This window comes from Pteropus vampyrus, unplaced genomic scaffold, assembly GCF_000151845.1.
Source record: "Pteropus vampyrus isolate Shadow unplaced genomic scaffold, Pvam_2.0 Scaffold391, whole genome shotgun sequence".
NCBI lineage: Eukaryota > Metazoa > Chordata > Mammalia > Chiroptera > Pteropodidae > Pteropus > Pteropus vampyrus.
In genome coordinates, this window is record NW_011889172.1 from 338,799 (window position 1) to 362,413 (window position 23,615).

General features: G+C 54.0%; 2 protein-coding genes across 2 annotated transcripts in view; one reads left to right on the forward strand and one right to left on the reverse strand.

The window, feature by feature from the left end:
* Positions 1-661: 661 nt before the first annotated feature.
* Positions 662-12,365, forward strand: PIN1 (peptidylprolyl cis/trans isomerase, NIMA-interacting 1). Its single transcript, XM_011380238.2, has 4 exons — positions 662-845; positions 2,673-2,885; positions 10,791-10,901; positions 11,765-12,365. The coding sequence occupies exons 1-4, from the start codon at positions 788-790 to the stop codon at positions 11,872-11,874; spliced, it is 492 nt and encodes a 163-aa protein (XP_011378540.1). The 5' UTR covers positions 662-787; the 3' UTR covers positions 11,875-12,365.
* Positions 12,366-16,334: 3,969 nt separating this feature from the next.
* Positions 16,335-23,615, reverse strand: part of OLFM2 (olfactomedin 2) — a 45,017-nt gene continuing 37,736 nt past the window's right edge. Inside the window, exons 2-6 of the mRNA XM_011380239.1 lie at positions 21,314-21,463; positions 19,565-19,711; positions 19,101-19,320; positions 18,557-18,663; positions 16,335-17,443 (exon numbers count right to left, since the gene is read on the reverse strand). Of these exons, the coding sequence (XP_011378541.1) occupies positions 16,766-17,443; positions 18,557-18,663; positions 19,101-19,320; positions 19,565-19,711; positions 21,314-21,463 (1,302 nt within the window). The 3' untranslated portion in view covers positions 16,335-16,765. The remainder of the gene's footprint in view (positions 17,444-18,556; positions 18,664-19,100; positions 19,321-19,564; positions 19,712-21,313; positions 21,464-23,615) is intronic.

Below are 23,615 nucleotides of genomic sequence, written 5' to 3' on the forward strand. Positions count from 1 at the left end.
CTCTGTCCCCATCTGAGTGGCAATGCGAACACCCACCAGTCACCAGGATGGAAACGAGCCAGCTTGAGAAGGAATAAGTGAAGAAAGTAGGTTCGAAGTAAGTAGATTCCAAATTAATGGAAGGTGTTTGGGTCAGTGGCATAGGGAAAAGGTTAGCCTTGCACACAAAAAGGGGTGGATTACATTTGGACATCTGGAGGAACGAGGTGGGAAGAGGGAGGATGGAGGAGCCAAATTAAGGTTTCTGGTTTTTAGTTGCTCGTCACCAAGGCAACTGCGTTGCTATGGCAACAGCAAAGGCGGTGCCTCATCTCTCAAGTACCTCCTCTGTTGCCGTTACCTCCACACCAGCCAGACACTTCCGTATAGGGGCTTGCGGCCCGCCGGAAACGGGTTAGGAAGACGGGAATTGTCGCTTTTGTAGCCAATCGGGTGGGCTCTGTGGCGAAGGACGCAAAGGAGAGGTTGGGACTTCTTTGAACCGCGCCAAAGGGCGTTGAGAAGGCGGGCGTGTATCCCTTCCCCACCACTTATGGGCCGAAGGGAGGAAAGGGGCGGGGCCGGGTGAGGCTGGTCAGGGGCGGGACTCAGGTGTAAAGGCTGGGAGGTTCCGCCCACCATCGCTTCTGCCCAATAGAAAGCCAGAAATTCAGTCTGGACAGTTGGGGTTCCCAATGAGCGTTGCCGCCAGGCCCCGGTGCAAGGCGCGCCCAGCCAATTGGCAGCGGCGGGCGGGCGGCATAGGCGGTGCGGTGGAGGCGGAGCGGACGCTGCGGCAGGAGGGAAGATGGCGGACGAGGAGAAGCTGCCACCCGGCTGGGAGAAGCGCATGAGCCGCAGCTCAGGTGCCGCGGGGATCGGGGCTGGGGCGGGGCCGCGCGGGCCTGTGGAAGCAAGGCTCGAGCTCGCCTCTCGGGCGCAGCGCCGCTGCCCGATATGTACGGGGTCTTGGCTCCCTCGCGTTGTCCCGGGTAACGGCCTCGGCCCGCCCTATTGAGGCTTGAGCCTTTGGAGCCAGGAAGCCGGAGGAAACTGAGGCGGGGACAAGATCAGGGAGGCCCAGCGCGCTGTGGGGTTGGGGGGGTGAGGGGCTCGTGATCCTGTGGCCCTCCTCCAGGCGATGGCCCTGGCCCTGCTGATCAGGCTGACACCTTTCGGCGCAGTGCACCTGACGTCACGGGGAGACGTCTCTACACCCCGCTGGGCCTGTGAGGCACCCCTGGGAGAGAACACCCCAAACTCATGCTCAGGGCGTGGCCCCAGGATGTTGCCCGGCCGCGGATCCACAACCTACTCTTGCTAACACGCCCTCCACCCATCCACACTTAATACTGAGCCTATGGTGATATTCTGAGGACGGTCCCTGTGCTTGGGCCCGATTTCAGCCTTAACAATAATAATGTCAACAGTAGGGTACTTTTATCAGCATCAAGCATCGTGCCAGGCGTTTTAAGTGTCTTCTCTCTTTGGCTACAGCTTTGGGAGGTCGGTATCCCTTATCCTCATTTTGCAGGTGAGGAAACCGAGGCTAGAAAATTTAAGGAACTCGCCCAAGATCATTCATTTCACGAATTGGGGCTGAGGGTTAGTTTAGACCAGTTAGTTTGACTCCAGAGTTCCCTGCAGTTGTCACTGCGTACTGGAAGCAGGTCCTGCATCTCACTCCACTGCCTCCATTGCCCATAGTAATCATAGTCGCAGTAATAATTCTCATTTATTGAACTCCAGGTACTCTAGTAAGTTCTTTGCCTCCATCATCATCGACTCTCCACATTAACCCAGTGAAGTTTGGTGTCCTTATCTCTCACTTCACCACTTTTCAGATGAGAAAACTGAAATTCAGGTAGATAGAGCCCATTGCCAAGGTTTTAAAGGCCATCAGTGGCTCAGCTCTCTCCCCGCGTTCCTGCCTTGGCCTGACCTGCAAGCACAAACCTGATGCTCTGCCCAACCGTAGGCCCCCACTCCTGCCATTTCTGCTCTGCTCAATTCTGACAGTCCTTCTCAGGGGTGACATTCACCCTTCACAGTGCTGGGCACTAGTCCTCCATGTAACCCAAGCAGACTCTAGGCCTCTGAAATGATGCCCCGTCTCTGCTGGGTCCCATGTCAAGCTTCTTGTGTGCCCTCTTCACTCCATGCACCTCAGTTCCTGAATAATGTCTGTCCCCAGTGTACTGGCCCCTCATTGTGCAGCACAGTATATTGTAGGCGAGAAGAGCAGAGCTTTGGTGTCTGACAATTCCTGCTTCCCTCTATAATGTGCCTGAAGCACAGTAAAACATTCAGGAAACGTTACCTAGTTTTGTTATCTATAAAATGGGCTTTACAGATGTGAACTCATTCTGTCCTTACAGCAACTCAATAGGCAGTCAGAGCCAAATCTGAATAGGTGATCTTGCTGCCGAGTGCATGCTTTGAACTACTCCATCTCCTTGCCCCTTGGCTTCCTCTCTGTTGTCACCCCGGGTTATCTAAAGTTATCACTGACTGATGTTATCAGGTCTTACTTGCTGGCACCTAGAATGTTAGCCCTCTAAGGTCCTGTGACACGTCGTAGACACAGTGGATTTGCTGAATGATGGCATCTCAAAGGCCAGTTGCTTATCCTGGACTCAGGGTGATGTCCTGTGAGCAGGTCCCAACTGAATTCCCACCTCCTCTCCCTCCAGGCCGGGTGTACTACTTCAATCACATCACTAATGCCAGCCAGTGGGAGCGACCAAGTGGCAACAGCAGTGGCAGCGGCAAAAATGGACAGGGGGAACCCACCAGGGTCCGCTGCTCACACCTGCTGGTCAAGCACAGCCAGTCACGGAGGCCTTCATCCTGGAGGCAGGAGAAGATCACCCGGACCAAGGAGGAGGCCTTGGAGCTGATCAACAGTGAGCAGGACTAGAGATAGGGTCCAGGGGTGGGGGGGGACCTCTCCCCCAGGGGCCAGAGCGGGCCTCGTAGAAATCGCACCACACCCTCCACCCCAGCTTGCTCAGCTGTCAGGTGTGGCAGTGACCAACACAGAAATGCCTGTACATGACGTGAGCCTGGCCCACACAGCCACCTTTCCTTTTTCTTGCCAACAGTAGGAGTGGGAAGATTCAGGCTTGGGGGCTGGCAGACCCAGGTTAAGATGGTAGCTATGCCCCTGTAAGCTCCATGACCTTGGGGGACTCAAATCACCTCCCCGAGACTCAATTTTCACCTCTAGAAAATGGGCTTTGTCATATACCTGCCTCTGAGGGCTGTTGTGAGAATTCAGTGGGAGACAGTGCGTGACACATAACAGGCCTTCAGTCAGTGGCAGCTGTTGTTGATAATATCATCAAGCAGGGTTCTGCGGCATATGTGGGTGGGTCTGAAGGGAAGGAGTTTGGAAAGGTAGCACAGAACTAGCCAGCAGTTTATCAGTTAATTTTGCCCCGAGAAAGGCTGTTCCTTGCTCTGTTCTCTGTTTTTTCCACAGTCTAGGGTAGTGGTTTGTAAACTTTTTCTTAAAAGGCCAGATGGTAAATATTTTAGTTTTTGCGGGCCATACAGTCTCTGTCAGCTCTGTTTTGTAGCATGATAGCAGCCATAGACAATATGTAAACAAATGGGCATGGCTGTGTGCCAATAAAACTTCATTTACAAAAACAGCAGGCTTTGGCCCATGGGCCATAGTCAGCAGAACCCTGGTCTGGAGCTGTCCACTATTGCTGCCACTACCTACATGTGGCTATGTCCATTTAAATTAATCAAAAGTAACATTAAAGATCGGTTCTTCAGTTGCACTGGCCACACTGCATGCAGTAGCCACATGTGGCTATTGGCTCCGTCTCAGGCAGTGGAGATATGAAACATTTATGTCCTTACAAGAAGTTCCGTTGGACAGTACCAGTTTGGATCTCACATGTGGTTTCATCATCTACTCAGCCTCTCCTGTCAGAGACGCCCGACCCCTCCCTGGCTGCTGCTGCACCACATAGCCAGTCCCTCACCCACACCCAGATAGCCTGAGTTCCCATCCAGCTCTGCGAGGTCCTGGCTGTGTGACCTCAAGCAAATTACTTAACATCTTTGAGCTTCAATCTCTTTCACCTATAAAATTGGTATTATGATAATAGGATCCACTTCATAGAGTAGTTGTGAGGACTTGACCTAATGTAGTAAAGCATGAATTACAGCACCCAGCATCTAGTAAATGTTCTGTAATTGCTAACAGGTGTTGTTATTGTTCTTATTAGCACAGGCCTCACAAAGAGTGCCCACTCCATCAGTATTGGCTGTCGTTTGACTGTCACAACACTTGGTCCAGTACTTGGTCTGTAGGATATTGCTTACACCTCCCCCCCATATGGTGTCTGGCATGGTAGATGGTACCTGTTAGCCCCATACCTCATAGCATTGTAGAGGAGAGCAGCCAAGTTCTTGTCCTTGAAAGCAGTTGGAAGAGCTCACCTCCTGAGCTCCGCGAGGGCAGGGACTGGATCTGTCTCTTTTCCCCACTACGTTCCCACCACCCAGCACAAGCTGGCCCATGTTAGCACTCACAGCATTGTTTCATGAACCAGCAGGAAGCAAGGAGTCCTGGCAGAGGAAATGACAGAAATAAAGGCCCAGGGGCCAGGCTGTGGCCAGGACTCAGGGGAAGGACTGTGCAGAGGACTGAAGAGAGACCAGACCTTCCAAGCGTAGGTTCTGGCCAGGTAGAGGAGGGCCCAGAGTGAGGCAGAGTTTGGGGCCTTTCCTGGAGGCAGCAGGAAACCCATGGCCATGTGTGACAGGGAGAAGGGCACTGTGGTGCTGTGCTTTCAGAAAAGAGCTATGGCTGGAGGGCGAAGGGCCAGGGAAGCCAGAAGTCCCAGAGCCCAGCCAACTATGAGCAGTGAGGGAATAAGGAGGAAGTGGGTGGAGAAATCCTGGAAAGAATCTCGAGATGACTTTTTGGGTCCTCTCAGCCCAAGTGGTCCCTGTTCTGAGGCTTCTGGACCACATGAGAGTGAGCAAGAGGTAACAGGCATTCAAGATTGAGTGGCAGGAGGTGCCACCACTGGTAGAGGGGACTCAGGAAGAGGTTGGGGAGGGACTCACTAAATCTGAGGGGCCCGAAGAAGAGATGTTGGGGAGGGCATGGGTTCAGCAGAGTAGCCAGGCCCGAGACAGCAACCATTGGGACAATCTTGGCAAGAGATGGCAGGAGGCTAAGGCAGGTGGGCACAGTGAGATCTCAGTGTGGCTTGGAAGGAAAGCTCTCCGGCTGTGGGGACTGCCTGGGCGTGGCAGGTGAGGGTGCCTCCCCTGTTTCTAGGACAGGTGTATGTCTGATGGGGCTGACATTGTGGTGGGGGCCTAAGAGTTCTGAGGTCAGTTTGGGTCTTGGGGAGGGTCACCTAGGTGAGGCGGGGATGGGGGGGTGAGTGCACCTAGTAAGCAGCTGGGCCCTGGGGCCTAACTTTAAGCAGATGCAGACAGAGCTGTTAGCAGGGATAGGGCACACTCACCTGTGCTGGAGCGCCTGGTGGAAATTGTGGGAAGAATTGCAGCTAGAGGCATTGTGACTTGAATTTGGGGAGGGTGGTGCAGATTCTAGAGGGATTTAGGAGGCAGAATCTGGAGGACAGGGTGATGGAATAAATGGGCAGGGGTGGGGTAAGGTCAGAACCAGTGCGGCCTGCCCTTGAGTCACACAGAGATGGATCCTGGTGCCAGCTGTGTGGCCTCAAGCAAGTGTCTTCGTTCTCAGAACATCAGTTTCCTTTAATGTAAAATGGGGACAAGGTAGCCATGAAGATCCAGGATGTGCTCAGCAGAGCAGTCGGCTCAGTGTCTGGTGCTCACTGTCTGCATGGTGGAGCCTTGACCTCAGTCATTCAGGCGAGTGTCGTGGGGGACCCAAGGTCAGGACAAGGCCTCCACTCACTGGCAGCCTCTGCTGTTTCCCTGGGACCCATGGGAAGCGCTTTGGGCAGGAACATAGGAGGCCAGCAGGCACAGCATGCAAACCCTCTGATGACCTTGAGTAGTGACCTCCCTCTCTGGGCCTCAGTATCCTGAGACAAGGCTGGGGCAGGCCTTCTTGGGGGTTTTTAGGAGGGAGCAGCAATGTGCAGCCATGTTGCCATGTCAGCGAGCTTTGGGGGTTTGGGCTTCCTTTTCTCTCCCATAAAAGTGGATGTTCCCCCTGTCATGGGCTTGTTCCAGGCGATCAGGAGATCAGCATCTGGGCAGCACACTCTAGCTGGCAGCCTGGGCAGGAGTCTTATCAGTATCCATTTAGAGCCAGTGCTCCCTCTTGCCCTGAGTGGTAGACTGCCTGCAGCGAGAACCAGCAGGTCCGAGTTTTCTGCTGAGGCTTGTTTTCAGTGTCGGCTACTCTGCAGCTGCTGGGTTGCGGCCAGGGGCTGTCAGGGATCCGAGGACCAGCTGCCTTTCATTGCTGGTATCCTTATCTAAGGAGGTCAGGCCATAGAGAAGCCCTTTCACCTGCTCCCTATCCCTTTGCCCCCATGTGCCCAGAGCCTGAGGGTCCCAGGGAGGCCCTAGTGTGAGCAGCAGCCCCCCTACACATACCTGCACCCAGGGTCTGAGGGTCAGCCCCCCTACACATACCTGCACCCAGTGAGCACAGATTGGTGACTCCCAGCCTGCTGGCTTCAGGCTGGGTCTCTGGTCTGTCTGGGCCCCTCCTGCTGGATCTTGGGTCTTCTGGGATAGCAGAACTAAGCCTGTTACCTCTTTTCCTGTCCAGGACCCTTCCCTATTTTGTCTCCAAACCGTTTTAGGGTCAGAGACCACCCCATTTGTTCACTCACTTTTCCATAAGTAATGGTGCCATATTAGCTCAGGCAGCTGCAACAATACTAGAGACTAGAGCTTAGCCAGCACATTTATTTCTGACAGTTTTGGAGGCTGGAAATCTGAGATTAAAGTTCTGACCGATTCAATTTCTGATGAGGGCTCCCTTCCTGGCTTGTAGACAGCTGCCTTCTGCGGTGTCATCACATGGCCTTTCCATGTGTGGGGGGGCGGGGGGAGAGAGATAGAGCTCTCTGGTATCTCTTATAAGGACATTAATCCTATTGGATCAAGACCCCACCCCTATGACCTCATTTAACCTTAATTTTGTAAAGGCCCATCTCCAAATATAGTCACATTGGAGGTTCAAGGCTTCATACATATGAGTTTGGGGCACACGATTCATATGGGGACTGACAGCTAGTAACAGTTGAAGACTTGCTCTGGGCCAGGCCCTTGCTCTAGCAGTAACTCGTTCACTCCTCACAATAGCCATCTAAGGTGGGAGCTGCTGATTAGCCCATTTTACAGGCCAGGCGAGGGAAGCTCTAAGAGGAAACGTCACCCACCAGGCTCACGGAGCTCAGGAGCAGTAAAGCTGGGATCTAAACACAGCAGTTGAGATCCAGAGTCCACCCTTCTCAGCCTCGGGGATATGCTGTGACCTGCCAGCAGAGGCGGATGCTGTTTTGTTGCGCATCCTGCGTCGGGCTCCTGAACTCCCCGAGGCAGGTGGACAGTGCCTGCTCCAGACTGGGAGCAGCTTGAAGGGCCCGCTCAGGTCTGCCCAGCTCTCACCCACTACCCAGCCAGAGCCCTATTATGTGAGGGTTGGGTGGGCGCTGTCTTGGTGACTGGTTATTGACGCAGTCAGGCAAGGCCAGAGGGGTCTGGTTTGCACCTCCTTTCTTGTGTCTACTTTAGCATTGGGCTTGAGGTTCACAGGAAAAAGATATGAGGTTCCAGCATATCTGCCTACATAGTCCAGCGGTGGATCCCTCTCTCTCCTTCCCTGTGGCCTGTTTTTGTTTAATTTATTCATGAATCCCTTCAGTATTAGTGAACACCTCTTCTGTGTACAGTCCCTGGTGCTGGGACACAGGAGAGCAGGCTGACCCGGCCCCTGTCCTCCCAGTATGAACTGGGTGACGTCGGCACAAACAGGACAGTGGTAAATGCAGGAGGCACCTCACACAGTGGGGGCTTAGGGAACCTTCCCCAGGGAGAGCAGAAGTCAGCAGGCGAGCTTCGGGGGGGAAGATACCTAATCACAAGTTGCATTTGGATGCCATCAAGGTGGCAGATGGTTGGGGGTGAGGGGAGCAGAGGAGCAGGGCAGGACTGGGAGAGAGATGGGGCGAGGGTGAAAGATTGAGCTGAGGGGACACAGGTCTGAAGGTTCCCTTGCATTTTGGCTTGTGGACACGACCAGACCCCTGAAGGTCAGCCTCTAGAAAGATGGATTCAGGAGGGAAGCATTTTTTAAAGTATCATTTCAGGCTCCATCCAAGCAGAATGTTTCTGAGAGAGCTGGCTGGTTAGAGGAAGATTTGGGTGTTATGAACTGTGGTTTGTGTTGGGAGGGGCTGATATCTGACTTTTAGGCTGATAGCGCTTGCACACATACGCACTGCGTGTGCTCTTTGACCATGCCATCTAGTCCCAGGGGTCCCTGTGGCCATGACCAGGTGCTGGAGGATGAGGCCAGCTGGTCTTTGTAGTGGGCTGAGGGCCGGGCAGGCCTGGCTTTACATGCTGTGCACATGTGGACAGTTGTGAGCAGTTACACCGGAAGGGAGTGGAGCATTGTGTGGTCAGGATTCCTGGACTGGCAAATGGAGGTCCAGGACAGAAGAGGGATGGGGAGGAACCTCGGTGCTACGTGGGCGAAGGTGAGGAGATACCAGAAGTCCAGGGAGAGGAGGAGGAGGGTTATCCTAGTGACATCCGGTTCAGATCGGCATCACCTATGGATGCATCTGGCACAGGGGGACCACCTAGCAGTTCTAGGAGGGTGTCCCGACCACACCAAGGCATCCCAGGCAAAAGCCGCCGCATCGTGCAGGCCATAGCGGTGGGGCTTGTGTCGCATCGGCAAGCCCGTCTGACCATGCAGCACATCATGATGGCAGCCAGACCAGACTGGGATATGCCAGCAAAGACCAGAGATGGGAATATCAAAGAGAAGGAGATGCATCCTCATCTTGGGACATGCGGCCCACGTGGAAGGGAGAATAATGATAGCAGGTGACATTTGTCAACGTGTCACTGCTGGGCACTCTGCTTCATGTCACTGCGGCCTGCTGCAAATAACTAACGATTCAGGCTCAGAGGCAAAGAGATGGTTAGGACAGGACAAGAGTGACAGGGTGATGAGGACAGCTGTGGGAGAATCAAGCAGATCAGATACCAGGGCACTACAGTTGCTGCTGTGATGTGCAGCGAGATGGGGTGATAAGCATACAGTCATGGTCGTGCCAATTTAATTTCAGTACTAGGCAAATGGGTGTCAGTGACCCTGAGGTCAAACCAGGAGTCTGACGCCAACGGGCCCGTCGAAGTTTGCAGCAGCCCAGTGTCAGGCAGATGGCCCCAGCTGGGTATCTGGGCGTCAGAGCACCAGGTGCGTTAATGAGCAGTGTCTCTGCAGTGCTCAGACAGGCACCAACATTATTTAAGTCAGACAGCAGTGAGCGGAAGTGTCATGGTATGCAGGAACCCCCTGGCCATTGTGACAGAGTGACCATCCCATCAATGTGGGCTGGTGCCCCATCACTAAGCCGGGTGAGTGTGTGGTCCCGGAGACCCCCAGGGATGTCAGGGAGAATGCCCCCTGGAGAGTAGCTGTCAGGAAGGCATGTGGGCCCAGCGTGAGTGGAGGTCCGGGGCCCGATGACCTGGGAGCCTTCCTGGTGGCTGTGCCTGTGGGTACAGGGAGGAGACTGGCAGGACTGGGGCATTTGGGGAGGAAAGGATGGGTTCTGGCTCCAAGGGCCCCTGCCTGAACTCAGAAGAGCAGCTGGTGGCTGCTCCCCACCCCTCGCACATAAGGTCCCCTGTGCTCTCTGCTCCCCAGTCACACACATGCTCGGCGCTGCCCCCTGGCGCCCTCTGCTGGGAGCCTTTTCCTCAGTCATCCTTTTCCTGTCAGCCCTGACCCCTGACCTCCCTTTCCCTCCAGGAAATCTGTACTCAGTGGGGACAGTTTGAGCCACATAGAGGGTGAATCTGGTGCACTGCCAACACACCCTGTTGGGGCAGCTGGGAGAAGAGCCATGTCAACTCCTCTGGGGCCATAGTCCATGGGAATGATGTGTTCCTGTCGGGGGTCCTTCCACGAGGCCCCAGTGAGCAACTGGGCCTTCTTCCGGCTTCCTACAGGTGGGACAGTGGAGGCCCAAGGGCTGAGGACACGGCCAGTTCCTATGGCAGAACTGGGCTCATGCCCTGGCCTCCTGCTTTTCTCCTAGAAGTTTCTAGAAAGCTTTCCCACTACTGCCCTGGGGGCTCCTAGAGGGCCCTAGGTCTCAGTGTCCCTGTTCATCCATCCTGTTCACTTATTGCTACCCTCCCCAGTGGGGCCTGCAGGTAAACTTCCTCTCAGAAAGTGTGTGTGGGAGGAGGGCATGCTAAGTTCATGTTATTTTCGTCTGCAGTGGGAGAGAGTGACAAAGGGAGCAGAGGTGTAGGAACAGGGTGTGAGACCAGCATGGCTGTTGATGTCACTGCAGGGTCACAGTGCACACGTGTGTGGAAGGCACCACTTCATGGACATCTGTGGTTCCTACTGTGACTATGCAAATTGCGGGGAGAAGGCGTTTGTGGATATGTGTTAGTTAGCACATGGGGGTGGCAAGTGTTCATGTGTGCAAGTGTGCGTGCACGCATGTACGCGGGGAGTGGGAGTGGCATGGTTCCTTTCTGAGTGACATGTCACCTTCCGTCTGGAGCCCTCTGCCTTGTCCTGCCCCTGACATGGAGGTCTCCTGTGTGCCTTGTGTCATGTGTGTCCCCAGGTTACATCCAGAAGATCAAGTCTGGAGAGGAGGATTTTGAATCTCTGGCTTCACAGTTCAGCGACTGCAGCTCGGCCAAGGCCAGGGGAGACCTGGGTGCCTTCAGCAGAGGTGTGCAAGTCATGGGCACCGCCAAGGCCTGGGGGGCCCTCTAGCCCACCAGTCAGGAGGGGCTTGGTGGGCTGGTCCCTGCCACAGGGGCCTTCAGGGCCCAGCAGATGGCAGTATAGTCCCTCTCTCTGGTTTCAGAGGCTGCCTTGCTGGTGGGGGGCGGGGGTGACTGCGGAGCTTTCTGTTGTCATTCCCTCCTGGGGTGAGGAGTCAGTCTGTTTTTCTCTGCACAGTTGTCCCCATCACAGGCCCACCAAACTGCCAGTTGCCTCTCTTCCTTTTGTGGGTATAAGGCAGGGGCCCCTGAGAGCCCCAGAATCCTCCCTCCCACCCTCAGAGGTGGGGAACCAGGTGTGATGGGAGGAAGGGTTGGATCAGCAGCCCTGAGTTTAGGCCTGTCTGGCTGGGACAGTGGGAAGGGAGGAGCAGAGGGGACCAGGCCTCTACCTCCCCCACCTCCTTTTTGTCCTTTCCCCCCCCCCATCCCTGAGATCCCAGGATACAATGAGGGGCGTGGGGGAACCAGCAAGGAGCTGCCACCTACTCCAGGAGGCAGACAGGACAAATGATGTGGCGGGGGCTGGGAACTGGGCCCAGGGAGACGAGTTCATCACTAAAATGCGTCTCTAAGCACACAATAGCGACAGCAGTTCTGCCTGCCATCCCTCATGCTGTCCTCAGGCTTCCTGGGGCCTCCTTAATGTCCCTGCCACCCCCAGCTGGGCCACTCAGCACTGTGACAGGGCCATAAAGTGCATGACAGACGAGTGTGAGGCTGGGTGCAGGTAGGAGCCCCATCTGGCCGCCCTGTCCTGACCTGCGGCTGGTCTTGACCCCGTACACCGTCCTTCACACTTCCCCAGGTCAGATGCAGAAGCCGTTTGAAGAGGCCTCCTTTGCGCTGCGGACAGGGGAGATGAGCGGGCCCGTGTTCACAGATTCCGGCATCCACATCATCCTGCGCACGGAGTGAGGGGGCAGGCGGCCCTGGCCTGGCCCGCAGTGGAGCGGGGTGGGCTGGGGTGGCTGGGCCCAAAGACCCCGCTTCCCGCCGCCAGCTGGCCCATGACTTCACACAGTATTTATTGTTCCCAAAATGGCTGGGAGACGGGCTCTGTGCCATTCAGGGCTCCCTGTTTGCCCCAGGCCGGGGCTGACCCCACCAGATTCCCCTCTTCTTTAGGAACTGACTTCAGAAGGGCAGTGGATTGGAGAGGCTCCCAGAGCTCCCAGACCCAGGGGGTGGGGGTGACCTGTCCCAAAGGGAAGGCCTAGTTAGCTGAGCTGCTCCCTGTCCCCCCCAGGTCCAAGACGGGACAGGAGGGCCTTACGTTGTTTCCAGTTATGCCATGTTCCTCTATTCAGTTGCAAAAAGCAAATGCTCCATGTGGGGCCCAGGCTGCTACTACCCGGGGCCCGCTGAGCAGCAGTGCAGCCCCGCCCCCCATTAAACCTGGAACCACTGCTCTGCTCTCCTGTGTCTCATTTCCTCCCTGCCAAGGGGAGGGGCGCAGTCGGGGTGCAGTTTTCTCCCCCCATCTCCAGTGTCCCAGTGTCCAGGCTGTGTTTGCTCCCTAAGGAGCCTCTTCTCATCCTGAGCCTGGGGTGTCCTCCAGACTCCAGGGAAGCAGGGCACTGTGTGGCATCATCGGTCCTCAAACTTCGGTGGTGAAGAATGTTCTTGGAATGCAAAGGCCCTGCCCTGACCTTATGCTCTGGATTCGGTGGGTCGGGCAGAGCTTGGGTGTGCACGGATCCCTGGAGAGCCAAATTTAAGGCCCTCTGCCCCGGAGGCCTTGCACACCCTCCGACATGGGCCACCGCAGTTGGAACATTACACCTGCTCCCTGATCCCTTCTCCCCTGTCACACCATAGCTCTTTTGGCAGGTTGTGCCTGCGCCCTGCCACCTCCGCGGATGCCGTTACCATGGCAGCAGGGGGCAGCTGAGAGGAGAGGGGACTGCTGCCCAGCACATCTGCAATAAGGGATCCTGCCCAGCCCTCAGGCAGGGAGACTCTGCCAGCACATGAAGCAGAGGGCGTCCCTGTGGCAGATGGGGGGACATAGTGGGCTCTGCTTTTATGGTGAGAGGGACACCTGCCAGGGTAGGGATCCTCACAGCTGCCAGGGTCTGGGCTGGGGGCTCAGAGTTCGTTTTGGGGGTTTATGAGTCTATTAGAGGTGGTTATGTCCATTCTGCCCCCCGTTTCTTAATGGGGACCAGCTCGCATTATGGGGATGGCAGGCTAGCAGGGCTTGGGGACCTGAGCAAAATAAAGCCTTATGTGGCTTAACCCCAAGAGAGGCCCCCAGGGCCAAGTCTCTAATAAAGGCCTGAGTCTCATAAACAGCCACCTGGGCCTATTCCCACCTGGCGGGTTTCCGTACTCTGCCAGCCACCTGCTGGGCACTTGTCATTAGGAGGATTTAATGAATTTCCTCGGCTCTGGCAGGCTGGGGCGAGCTGGCTAGTGGCTGCACCTCTAGGTAGACTCTTCCATTGCCTATGGGGCCACAAGGCAGGCAGCAAGGAGCCCTACTGTTCGCCTGAGCAGCTGCAGGATTGGAGCGGTCGTACCACTCCAAATCCAGTGGAGCCTCTGGGAGGGATCAGAAATGAGTGCCTGGGGGCCTTGCTGAGTTCTGCTCCCAGGCAGAGGGGCCACCAGAGAATGGGCCCGTGTGCTCTCAACACAGGGGAGGCGTGCTCGGGCTCCCAGGCGCCTGAGAGCTGCGCATTTTCCTGCGCAGAGCCGGCAGAAAAATGGTCTTTGTAGCGCTCCATCACTCTGCGCATCCACTTCGCGGGGGTAGGGTGTCCAAGCATGCTTGGAGCTGTACGGAGTTGTCCCTAAGTGTGACCAGTGTGACCCTGGATTCCCCGTCCGGGTGGGAACTCCTGCTTCTATGTACCCCTCCCCTTCCTCTGTGTAGCTGTGCAGATGCAGCTGTTAGATAAACGTGCCCCTGGAGCCCACTCAGTTGGGCAGATTCATGGTTCAGCAACTGTGGCTTCCCTCACCTGCCCCACACTCCCCGCTGTGCCCAGGCCTTCAGGGGGTACCAGGGGGTACCAGCGGATAGTCTTCCCTCCCTGCCAGACCGCCCCAGGGGGCTGCTGTCCACTCCTTTTTCCTGTGCACCAGCTCAGGCTTCTGTGGTCACAGGGCAGGACTAGGTGGGGCGCCCTTAGCTCAGGTTGTCACAGGTACTGCCACAGGACGGGGTGCAGGGCCTCCCTGGTGTAGCCAGGTACACGTCATGAGAAGGAAAGTCAGGTGGCAGAGGGTGGCCTAAAACACGGATGACAGATGATCCTGGCCTGGCAAGGGGGTGGGGGCATTATTCCTGCCCATCCTTGGTTGGATATATGGTTGACCCTTGAACAACACCAGTGTTAGGGGTGCTGACACCCCAATGCAGTCAAAAATCCATGTATAACTTTTGACTTCCACAAAACAATAACAGCCCACTGTTAACTGGAAGCCTTATGGATAAAAAACATTCGATTAACATGTATGTTATATGTGTTACATACTGTATTCTTATGCTAAAGTAAGCTAGATAAAATTATTAAGAAAATCATAAGGAAAATACATTTGCTGTATTAAAAACAAAATCCGCATATAGATGGACCCATGTAGTTCAAACCCATGTTCAAGGGTCAACTGTATAACTATATAAGTAGTATACTTAGCATATTATATATATATATATAGTATATAAGTATATCCAGTATAAGGAATGCTGGACTGCCTCTGGGTGTGTGTGTGTGTGTGTGTGTGTGTGTGTGTGTGTGTGTGTGTGTGTGAGAGAGAGAGAGAGAGAGAGAGAGAGAGAGAGAGAGAGAGAGAGAGAGAGAGAGAGAGAGAGACAGAGAGACAGAGAGACAGAGAGACAGAGAGACAGAGAGACAGAGAGAGAGGTTATGCCAAGAACCTGCGGCATTCGTTTGATGACTGGCATGAAGATGTGACAGACATAGCCACACCTAGTCCTTTTCTCGTGTGAGTCTCCAAGTCTGTATCTATTTTGGACAAAGATTATTGAACTCAGCAGCCCTCAGGCCCCGACTTTCTTTGAGATAATTCCGTATCAAAGACCAATGCCCTGCTCCCCACCACTCACACTCACCTTGGAGATTCACTTCCAAATAAATACAGTCTGAGGAGCGATGTGCAGACATTCTAAGCATCCGAGCCTTGTGCCTTTTTTCCAGAGCAAAGTGCCTCTCAACGTATTTATCCAGGAATCGATTTTTTTTTATGTCAAACTTGTTAATTTAGGTGGAAATTAATTGCTTTTCTTGAAGGTTTCTTTAAATTTCAGTTTTAAATGAGTGCATAAGGCAGTCACATTTATTATTCATTTATTTCCTTCACAATATAGCCTTCATGTCCCAAGTTCCCAGAGATGCCAGCACTGAGCAGAGATGATTTAATCAGGGAGGTCATTAATTAGAGGTGGGGAGCTCGGCAGGGGGTGGGGGGGGTTCCTCCCAGAGGAGTAGGTTTCAGAGCCTCTGTGGCCTCAGCGGGTTGGGGGTGGGGTCTGGATCAGTGGGCTCTTTCCACAGTGTTTCCACTGGGGACTTAGTGGGGCCGAGTGTCGTGGTTGGCAGCACTACCTTTGTTCCCACTGGCAGCCCCAGAGGCCACGCTCCCTACTCTCCCTGCAGTCCATCTCACTCAGGCCACCAGGAATCTGATTCTTCCCCTTCTGTGACACCCCAGCCTCTCCCTTAGTCTCATCACCAAAGGCTCCTGAAGATTTGGCCTCAGCTTACTTCAATCTCTTTCCGACTCCCTCGCACCCTTCTCTGTTTCAGATACTCCCTACTTTTGCCTGTCGTTCACCTCCAGGAGCTGCGGTCCCCACGTTGGGCCATGCCTGCCCAAGCCCCTTCCAGGTAAACGAGCTGCAGGTGCAGGCATGTTCATCTGAAGGCACCCAGGGCACCTTCAGGCTGTTCCTAGCCTTGTGTTATGAGCTCAGACAGGCGTGACTCATATAAAATGATTTTAAAATTAAAAAGCAAGAACAGAAAAGGAAAAATTCTGTGTCCTACCCGCTCATACCCAAATTCTTAAAAGCAGTCAAATTGTTAAAACCCCATTTTACGTGACCAACGACTCAGCAATGAACCAGAGTGATCAGCGAGTGAAAAAAACAGAGAATATTCATTTGAGGCATTTTCATCGTTGTGATAGAGTTCCTGGGTGTTTGGCTCAAATTGCTTTTAAACAAATTGTTTTCGATAAAAACAGCTTTGCCTATCTTCCCAAAGGGCTTGCCCACCATGCCGCACCCCCACCCTCCCGGGTTCACAAAGACTGCTGCATGGGACAAGGGGGTCCAGCAGGGATGGGTCTCCAGGCATAGACTTACCCTCTACCACTGCCTCTTCCAGACACACACAGCAGCTGAAGCATCAAATGTCAAAGGTCCCATTTATTTCCGGCAACCCAGAAAGAAAAGGTATAAATAAAAATAAACAGATCCATGCACTCGACTCCTTGCAGGAGGGCGGGGAGAGAGAGAGAGAGAGAAAGAGAGAGAGAGAGAGAGAGTCGGAGACAGGGAAGGGGCTGGAGGAGAGTCAGATCAATAAAAAGACAGAGACATCAATAAAAAGGCAAAACAGCAAAGAACTGGAGTATCAAAATCAGATCAATAAAGGAGAGGAGAACATTGAGAAAATGCACTAATGGAAATCCAGAGGCAGAGAATGAAAGCTGGGCAAAAGGCAGGGCGAGAAAAAAAAGGACAGGAGGGGAGAGAGGGAACACGACAGAGACAGATCAGCTCGAAGGGACACAGGCAGAGTAGAAAGGGCCTCCGCTGGCCCGCGTGGGGCAGCCCCTAGGGGTCCCCGGCAGTGCTGATGACGTGGAAGAGGGTGACATTGTAGAGCACCTGGTGGCCGTTGTTCCAGGTGTAGAGGGCCCGCTCGCGGGGGTTGTAATCCAGCATGGAGATGTGGGAGTACTGGTTGTGGAAGGGCACGTCCGTGTACTCGTAGCTGGACGTGTTGGTAAAGTAAGCGAAGTAGACCTTGGCGCCGGCCAGGTGGGAGTTGGTCACGTAGAGCACGCCACAGATCATGAAGGCCTCGCCCGCGCTCCGCTTGGGGTAGCCGGTGTCCCAGGACCGCGTGACCTCGAGGGTGTGCGGGTCCAGCCGGCTGACCACGATGTTGCCCGCGTTCTGGTTGGTGGTGTACACGGCCCAGAGCCCGTTCTCATCCACCATGAAGTCCATGTCGGAGAAGCCGCCCCAAGAATAGGGGAAGGTGTTGTTGTAACCGGCGCCCGGGAGGCTCCTCTGCACCAGCACGGAGCGCGAGCGGAAGTGGTACTTGACCACCACGTTGCTCTGGTACTTGTTGTAGAACAGGGAGCCATTGTACACCACGTGGCCCGTGCCCGCCCACGGCTGGGGCAGCAGGTGCTGGATAAAGTTCTGACCTTTGATGAAGTCTCCCAGAGTGCGGAACTCCAGGACACGCCGGCCCTTGTAATAGCCATCCATGTACCAGACCTGTGAGAGAGCCACTGGTCACTGGGGGACCATCGCCAGTGACCCAAAGGCTCCAGCAACCACTGAGGAATGAACCATGGTCATTAGACATCAACAGTCACTAAATGGTCATTAGTGAGTCATGGGATGACCAGCGACACCCACGACCAGCCATAGTCCCAGGGACGGGATCTCTTGGTCAGGGAGTGCCATTGGTCTTAAAACACTCACTAAGCAGACGGTGCTTGAGTCCCAAGGACTGGGGAAAACTGCAACTCCTGGAGACCCACTGGACCCGGGGATTCACTGGTCATTGCCTACTGGATGGTTAGTGGTCACTGGATAGCCATTGGGTGATGAGAAGTCACCTGAGTTCATTGCCCATGGTAACCCCTGTAACTACAAGTTGACCGAGCCTGTAATCTGCACCTTCACCATCATCACTCATCTCACCATGTTTATTAGCATTTGCAAGTACCTTTACTAGGGCTGGTTATCGGGCTAAGCATCTTAAAAGCTTTAATGTGGACATTATCATGATCCTTTTGAAGGTAAGAAAATTGAGTCTCCGAGACATTAAGGAACCTTGGACGGCCAAGAATTGGAGGAAATGAGATGCAAATCCAAGTCTGATTCCCACACCTAAGCTCTTAACCATCTGGTTGAACCACCGTAATCCCTGGGAGGCCAGTGATCATGGCGAGGATATCGGGTCACTGGAATAGTCACTGCAGCAGTTAATGGGTGGTTCCTGTGGGTCGGAGGTGAAGGGCAATTGTGAACATAGAAGCTACTGGAAGTCCGAAGGTTACTGAGCGGTGCTGGGGGGAGGGGCCTCTAGTCCTTGTGAAGGCACTGGTTAACCAGGCAGTAACTTAGAGGTCAGTGGTCACTGGGAGCTGCTCAGTAGTACTAGTAACCATTAGTCTATTTGGTCATCAGAAGTCAACAGACAGGGATTCATAGGGCTGGAAAGTCCTTGGTCACTTTGTGGTCACTAGATGGTCAAGGGGAGGTCCAAGGGCCTGGAGACCCCAAGACTTTGGGTTATAAGAGAATCATTGGGCACCTATGGGCAGCCACAGGTTATGTCCCTCCCAGGCTCTGACTCCTGGGATGGGCACAGTCACTTACCCGGCTGTCCGCACTGGGGGCCATCGTGTCAGTCATCCAGGAGCCAAAACGGGACCCCATGGCCCGAACGGTGATGGGGTTACTGACCCCAGTCAGCTTCCCACAGCCTGGGAGGCAGAAACAGAGGAGATGAGGGTCTGGGGGTGGGAAGAGCCCCAGGGAGGCAGGGCAAGGATGAGGTGGGACTGGGAAGAGCTGGGATCAGGGGTGAGAGAGGATCCAGAGATCTGGTTTCAAGATGGAGTTAAGTTGGGGGTGAGGAGCTGGAAGTCAAGGGTCAGGGCCATTACTAATTTTGGGATCTATTTTTGGCCTTGGTTAGGGAGGTCAAGGATAGAAGTTGAGAAGTTAGAGGTCATCTAAAAAGTTTTTGCACAGCAAAAGAAACCATCAACAAAAAAATAAGACAGCATATTGAATGGGAGAAGATATTCACCAATGATAGAAGTTAAAGATCAAAATCATGTCTAGCTTCTGCACACACAGGTGGTATTAGGATCAAGGGCATGGAAGTCAGGGGTCAAGGTCAAGGGTCAAGGCATACCCAGCTTCTGGGCGCAGGCATGGAGCCGGGCCTCCAGAGCCATCACCCGCTGCTGCAAGTCCTCGTATCCATAGGCGCCCATCTCCTCCTGGATGGCTGCGAGGCTGCCGGACAGATTCCTCACCTCCTCCCGCAGGCGCACGATAGTCCGTGTGTCCGCCTTGTACTGCTCCAGCACTGAGCTCAGGGGCAACAGCTCTGTCATCCTGTCCTTCAACTCCTGCCCACCAAGATGGAACTGTAGCTGATCCCTACTCCTGACCTTTGACCCAGACATACCATAACCTGTGACCCAGAACCTTACCCTTTATCTTTGATACACACCTAGCCCTTAACATTAGGCCCACACTATACCCCAGATCCCAGCCAACCCTGTCTTCCCAGACGTGATCCCACTCTGGGAACTAATGGGCTCCATTCCCAATTCTTTCCTTGATCGCCAACCTGAACCCAGAGGGACCCACCTGGAAGCTCTTGGCTGAGAGGGACCCATCGGCCCCCCGGAGCCGCGCGTCCAGGCTCCGCATGAGGGTCTCCATGCTGCGCACATACTGGAGGTCACGGTACGTCCGCAACTCAAGGACCTCCATGGACTGGGAGACGTTCTGGACCTGGGAACTGGGAGAGTTAGAGACAGCCAGACTCCTGCCCCCACCCCTGTCCCAGAGATGCCTCAGACAAGACTTGGGAAATACCCGACCAATCTTCTCTTCCCAATCTTACCAGAGGCCTCCCAGTCGCATGCCCAATCCATCCATTGGCCCGGCCTGGAATGGCCACCTCTTCCCACCCTAGGCCCTAACAGTCAGTTCTCCACACAGAAGCCAAAGGGAGCTTTTCAAAAGAAAGGTTGGATCACCGCCTTCCCCTGTAGACCCTGCGTGCTGGTCCTACCACCCCGCCTGCCACCAGCCCCCTTTGCCCTCACAGACTCTAGGCTCTTCCCCTCCTGAGTGTCTTTGCACCTGCTCCTTCCTCTATCTGGAGTGCTCTTCCTCTCGTCTTCCCACAGCTGGCTCCTTCTCAGTCTTCGGATCTCAACTCCAGCATCACCTCCTCAGAGCAGCCTTCCCTGACCACCCTGTCTCAACTAGCCACTCACCCACTTTCCCCATAGCCTGTTATTATCTCTCCAGCTATGACTGTCATCTGGACTGGTCCTGTTCATCTGCTTCCTTCAGGTGGGATCCACAGAGGCAGACCCGGTGTATAGCATTGGTCCTAAGCAGATGCTTAATAGATACTCTTGAGCTAAATGAGGAAACTGAAATTCCCTCACCCTGGCCTCTCCTACCCCAGACTGAGGGCCCTCTATCTCCCACCTCCACCTGGGTAATGTGAGCTGCACCTAGCCAAGGTAAGCCCCACCTGGCTAAGGGGAACTCAAAGACAACACTGGATGCTTGTTGAAATACACCTTCTCCACATGACACTTGGACATTCTCAGAAACCTAACAGCCCGATACCTACCCTGGCCACCACTCAACATTTTATAACCCTTGTCAACAATCAGGGGACATCATATGGGTGTCCCAAACTATTGAGGAAAGCAGTCCTGGGGGTGTGGGTAGAGCAGAATCCTGGGAAGTTAATGACTGGGAGACTCTTGTGCTGAGAGGGGTCTCTTCTGTCCTCTGCCAAGCCTCAGCCTCCTCCCTTATAAGAGGATGGAGGGAGGTCGCTGGTCCCTTTCAACACCAACAGCAAAGCTGTCCAATGAGCAGTCAGCTGGACAGTGGCAAGAAATAGCCATCAGTTTATAAAGGGCACTGAGTCATCCTTGGAGATGTGTTGAATAGGGACCATTTTCTATTGACTACAATCAGAAAAGGAAGGGATCTTTATATGAGCCTCTTGGGGTAGAGGATTAGACCCCTCCCCAAGGGACACAAAACCCTTTCTTAGCAGATGAGTGTGGTGAACTAAAGGGCTGAGTGGGACATGCACTGTGGGGCCAGAGCTCACATTCGGGAGACACAGATGCTGCCACTGGGGTCCTATTTCCTCCCGGTCCCCCACAGCGCTCAGCTTCTCCTCCAAAGAAGCATTGAACAGATATTAGCTAACATATCCACCTGGAGGGAAGGCAAATTATCTGCCAGCGATGATTAACCTGCATGGCTGTGGCCCTGGCTTACCTGGATGAGGGCAGAGGGCAGGGCGGGGACTGGAAGATTTCTCCATTTTCCCCAAGGAATCTGGAAGGTTCTTACCTTCTCCATCAGCTGCCGCAGCTCCCGACTCCTGCCGTCTCGGGAGCAGGTGCTCTGTGCAGGTATCACGGCCGTGCAGATGCATTTCCCGTCGGGGGCCTGGGCCGAGGTGTACAGTTGCCATCCTTCCTCTGGGCTTTGGAAGAGGGTCTGTGAGGAGGTCAGGGGTCAGAGAGCAGGAACCCAATGGGGGATTCTCCCACTCCTGCTAGGGGAGAAAGGGAGCTCGGGAAAACAACAAATGCCCTTTGCTGGACCCCTGGAATGCGCCAGACCACGTGTTGAGTGCCTGATGCTTGGAACTCCATTTCACAGATGACAAGACTGAGGTACGAGGGAGTGAGGAATATGGTAAGGAGTTTCAGGCTCGAGTCCTTCCACAGGACAGGAATTTATTCTCTCCCATGAGGTTGCTCACACACGCTGCCTCCACAGCCACCATTAAAATAGCCCTGCTCATACTGCCACCCAAACCTGGGCCTCCCTCTCTACTTCCCCAACTCAGAGTGACACATAAGCTCCGGATATACCTTGGGCCACTAAGCACAACTCTACCACCTCTGTCTCTGCTCCTGAGAAGCCCAGCCCAAAGGGTGACAATCCTCAAAGAGACTTCCAGGCCCTTGAATAAAAGGCATTCCCTTCAGATTCCTCCTCTTAAATTAATCTTCAAGTCAGTTTATATCATTCAAGTAAGTCCAGGATCAATCATGGCTGTGTTCCCCAAACCATGCTCCCTGGAATGCTGGCAATCTTACCAGGCGTGCTGGACAAAGGGTCCTCTGTGGTCCAATAAGTTTCTGCATTGTTCAAAAAGCACTGACTGCCACTGATGGAACATGCTGCCCCCCACCCCCGCCCTCTCAGGCCCCCTTGAGCTTCCCAGAACATACTGGAGTTAGTCACAAGTCCCAATCTTTTTGTTTGTATCGGGGCATGATGGTCTCATTTGTTTAACATGTATTTGTTAAGCTCCTACTGTGTGTCAAGCTCTATTCTGGATATTGAAAACACAGCAGCAAACAAAACACACAAACAAAAAAGCTCGTCTAGGTGCTTACATTAGAGAGACAGAAATAAACCAATAAGTAAACATCAAGTCTTTAAAGGGTGATGAGTGCCATAGAGAGAAGTAAGGATGGAAGGAACAGTGGGAGACACTGGAGTTGAGGTGGTGAGGGGTTGCAATTTTAGGATGGCTTGGCAAAGCCTCCATGAGAAGATGCATTTACAAGAGTCAAGAGCTAAAGGAGGTGAGGGAGAAGCCCGTGGATACCTGGGGAAGGTGTTCGGGGCAGAGAGAACAGAGGTGCAAAGGCCCTGAGGCAGGGTCATGCCTGGCGTGTTTGGGCAACATGGAGACCGGTGTAGCTGGAGCAGAGTGAGCAAGAGGGTGATGGCGGGAGCGCGTAGGAGGGAGATGAGGGCAGGGAGAGGGCAGTGCAGCGCGTTCAGGGCCTGTACGTGGTGGGGAGGATTTGGTGTTGGCTCTGAGCGAGGTGGGAACCACAGGAGGGTTCTGAACAGAGGATGAACATGACCTGACTCAAGCGTTCACAGGCACCCCCTGGCTGCTGCGGGGGGGAGGAGACCGGGGGAGACGAGGGCAGGAGACCGGGGAAGAGATGACTGCCGACATATCCAGACAGATGATGATGGGTGGCGACCGTTTAGGTGAGCAGTGAAAGATTCTGGTCCTATCCAGGATGCACTCCTACAGGCACTGGAAGAAATTCTGATAAAACCCCAAGTGTTTTCCAGAGAAACAGCCCCATAATAATTGATCATTTGCAAGTCGTTAACTGGCTGCCCAGCAGAGGCTATTCCCAGGAGCTGCAGCAGAGATAAGCTGTGAGTTACACACAGTCCTGGAGTCGACAGCTATTCTAAGTCCACCTTTTTCTCTCTTGCTCAATAAAGTGTTTTTTTTAAAAAAAAAAAAAAAAGCTTATTGGAGTGTGAGAATGATATAATTTTACAGATGAGCTTGACTCATTAATTTATAAGAAAAATAAACCATTCATAAACACCATCTGAAACTATTATAATTAGTCATTCTTTGCACCTTATGTACACCCTTCTGAAGTTGGGGAGACCCCCTCTTTATGGGGAGATGTAGGTCTCCCTTGTGGAGGGATGAAGTCGCTCACTTGCCTAGCCTTCCTTGCCTGCAGATGTGATTCAAGAGGGGCCAACACTCACACCTCCCCCGTCTCACCGTGGAAGTGGAAGCGCTCAGGACCACTCGCCACCCCCCACCCCCGACCAAGGGTTTCCTCCAGCGGCAAAAGGCCCTGCACCC

Excerpts from the sequence above, each read along its gene's own strand:
- PIN1 (XM_011380238.2), top strand. The coding sequence starts at position 788 with ATGGCGGACGAGGAGAAGCTGCCACCCGGCTGGGAGAAGCGCATGAGC. Across the intron at positions 846-2,672 it reads GCGCATGAGCCGCAGCTCAG|GCCGGGTGTACTACTTCAAT; the intron begins GTGCCGCGGGGA and ends CTCTCCCTCCAG. Across the intron at positions 2,886-10,790 it reads GGCCTTGGAGCTGATCAACA|GTTACATCCAGAAGATCAAG; the intron begins GTGAGCAGGACT and ends GTGTGTCCCCAG.